Below are 3,690 nucleotides of genomic sequence, written 5' to 3' on the forward strand. Positions count from 1 at the left end.
TATTACATAATCATATTGAATTCATCTATCTTTTTTTTCTAATCACTTAATTCAATATTAGTAATGATATATAATTTGACATGTTTTAATGCACAAACTGATTTTACTAATGAAGGTATTATGATGTATCGATTTCGTGCTTATATAACACCATTAATTGTATTATTTGGTACAATTGGTAATATACTTGTTATTATTATATTTATTATAATGCAAAAAAAATCAGCATGTCGTTTTAATTCATATATAATTGGTATAACAATAGCACATATAATGGAATTAATATTTAATGCATTTTTAGATGATTTTATTGGTAGAGGTTTAGCATGGTTAACAAAATGTAATATTAATATTAAATTAGATACATATTCATTAATTTTATGTAAATTTTTTTCATACATTCCAGAAACATCCGGTATTATATCTACAAATGTTTTAGTATTATTTAGTATTGATCGTATACTTACTGTATTTCATCCAATTAGATTTCGTGGTGATCGTCATCTTTATTTAGCTTGTTTTAGTATTTTAAGTATATATATTATTGGTATGATATTATATTTACCAACAGCAATTAATTCAGGTCTTGTATTGAATTCACATAATTATACAATATGTCAATTTGTTGATCCATTAAAATTTAGTGTACAATATAATTTATATTTATCTAATATTGGTGCTACTATTATACCAACTATAGTAGCATTTATCACAACAATTATAATTACAGTGAAATTACGTCGTTTATTTAAAGAACGTTATGATATGTGTCAATATTATGATCGTCATACTAGTTCTAATGAATTACGTCGTATTGCTGGACATTTAGCTATGACAACAATATTTTTTATATTAAATATACCATTAATTATTGTTGTATTATTAAGACAACATTCAGATTATAGTTATTATCATTTAATTTATCCTAATTATACTAATCAATTAAAACATTTATCAAAATTATTTAGTTCTATTAAATCAATTAATGCTGCTATGGAATTTCCTACATTTTTTATATTTTTATCATCATTTCGTCAACATTTTTATTATTTATGTTGTCATAAGAAACAACAAAAAAAAACAAATTTAAAAGATATTTTTAAATTACATAATATACAAGAAAAATGGAAAATAATTTTAAGACGGAATTATGTAAAATCAGATACTACTACTACTACTACTAATAATAATAATAATAATAATAATAATCGATCCATGGATATGATCCATCATACAAGCCGAAACGTACAGTGATCAATTATTGATTACCTGAAAAAGAAAACTATTTATTCATGACCAAAAGTATTTCTGGGTGTATAAAGAAAAACGAAAAAAGAAAGGACTCTGAAGAAGTCCAGACAGGTTAGCTGGACGAAACGTTGGAATTATTGATTAAATTTCAATCATTGAGATTATTTCAAATATAATTTTTTCACATATAATGACTTCTCTATAATTGGCGCCCAAATTTTGTCAAACTTTTGGTTCTAACCTTGACGAATATTCGTATACATTAGTGTATTCTTATTAAGATTATGAAAGACTAATTGTCATAAGATTTTTTTTGATTTTTATGTATATTCTTGTTACTGAGTATCAATTACTAATTGTTTTTGGTTATTAAGTGTTTATTGTTTATTATGTACTGTTGTTTCTTGTTTTTTTTTGTAAAGAACATATTCAATTATAAACTGTGGTTGTTTTTGTTTAATTTAGTCTATAAGTTTGATATTAAAAATGACTATATGTCTTCAACTAGTTTGATAAACAGTTAAGAGTTAATTTTATATAGTTGAGATCACGATTCAATTGAAGCTAGACAACCATGGAAAACCTAGAAGCACTGCTTGACGACCGTTTCGTCATATTTTGAAACTCCTCAACAGTGCGCATCCACGATCCCGCCTCGCCAGATTCCAACACAGGAATTGTCATTCTCGCGCTCGAGCACTTAACCGATAGACCACTGAGCTGGCCGGTATCCAACGGTGTTAATGTCTAACTTCAACCGATCCACGAAATCGAGCAACCATTTGCCAACATCTTCAGTGACTTGAAACGGCCGTCAAGCAGTGTTTCCAAGTTTCCCATGGTTGTCTAGCTTCAATTGACTCATGATCTCAACTATAAAAAAATTACTAAAATCTCCGCAAAACCCTCTTTAGTTAAGACTTAAGTTCATTTACTGGGATTTATAACTAGGAATTACATTAATTTATTCATTTCATGAATTATTTTTAATTCAATCTGTGAAAGAAATATAAGTTATTTGATTGAGCACTTGTTTGTCTTAATTTAACTAACAGATTTTCACGTTCCATTCGTCATGCTATCACTTGATAAGTGTAATGTGAATATTTTCATGCTGCGATTTGAATATCATTTAGAGACAGTGTATTGGATTACATTTATTTAAAAAGACACATGTATCGATATACTTCTACAATTGTCCAAGAACAAGCGAACAAGTTGGGTTTTAGAGTATGCAAGCTGATAAATACATAATATTATGAGTTAAACCGTTAGATTACATATTATCTGTGTTTTCACAGTTCAGTCTGGTGGTAAAGCTTCATAAGAGTTTATGATAAAACCAAAATAAACTACTAAATAAGTGTACACTATGAATGATTACTGATCTGAATAACCTTGGACATTAAAAATCGGTAAATAAGTTAATTAGACGGCATTAAAATACAAAAGTACGCAATGGCTATACTGATCTCACCATACCAAATATACTGATCATCGGGACATTTAAACGTATACGGAATACCGCTTTATACTACTCTTAGTTGTATCGACCACGTAAAACGTACGTCTCAAGGCACATAGACTGAAACAACGAAAACAAGAGTTAGGATCTTCATCAATACGAACATTTCACATTAGTGTATTTGCTCATCATTTACCTGATGGCGAACATGATTTCAATGTTTTAAAGTCCTTCAAGATAATGGATAAACCATTTACGTTGAACTTATTACGTTTTACCGAAGTAGTTGCTTTAAATAGAATACGTACCCGTAATGACGCAGTTATCAACTTTGTTTTTACCATTGTGACATCAGTTGTATATGTCAATGACGTAACTTTTCTCCCATGAAATTAATCATATTTTTTTTACTTTCCATCTAATCTATACTTAAATAATTAATTTTATTTTCTTCTTTAATCATAATATTCATATTTTATATCATTTCTAGTGATTCTATTATGCGTGTCATTTTCATTTTTCTTTCCTCTAGAACATTCATCATTTAAATAGACAATCATTTAAACAAACTTGAAATCCCTTATAGCAGCTTACATACCATTGGATTTGTTCATATCTAATTGGGTTAAGCCCTTTTGTTAACTTATTTAACGGACAAAGTCATTAGTATAGTAACTATCTATTATACCATTGTATCATTATTATGTACGCTTGAGCAATGCATCCTGCCTACTCATTCATTCTGCTAGCCTTACTATTATTCGCTTAATTGATTCGATGATTCATGCATTTCCATATGTATATATATGTACATCTTAATCCTGTTCATTGACTCGCTTATTTACCGTACTCGCTTGCTCGCTGACTTGATCACTGGATCAATCGATCTCTCACTTGCTTATTCGATTCACGCGTTCACTCGCTTGCTTTACGGCACTACTCTCTCATGCTTACTTAAAGTGCATGTAGTTTTG

The 3,690-nt window shown here is 28.6% G+C and overlaps 1 protein-coding gene across 1 annotated transcript; it reads left to right on the forward strand.

Annotated features, from left to right (window-relative positions):
* Positions 1-273: 273 nt before the first annotated feature.
* Positions 274-3,268, forward strand: Smp_134960 (hypothetical protein; the record flags this gene model as incomplete). Its single annotated transcript, XM_018799641.1, has 3 exons — positions 274-329; positions 450-811; positions 3,249-3,268. 3 exons carry the CDS (start codon positions 274-276, stop codon positions 3,266-3,268), a joined length of 438 nt encoding a protein of 145 aa, XP_018651410.1.
* Positions 3,269-3,690: the final 422 nt, after the last annotated feature.

The sequence above is a fragment of the Schistosoma mansoni genome, chromosome 3 (assembly GCF_000237925.1).
Source record: "Schistosoma mansoni strain Puerto Rico chromosome 3, complete genome".
Lineage (NCBI taxonomy): Eukaryota > Metazoa > Platyhelminthes > Trematoda > Strigeidida > Schistosomatidae > Schistosoma > Schistosoma mansoni.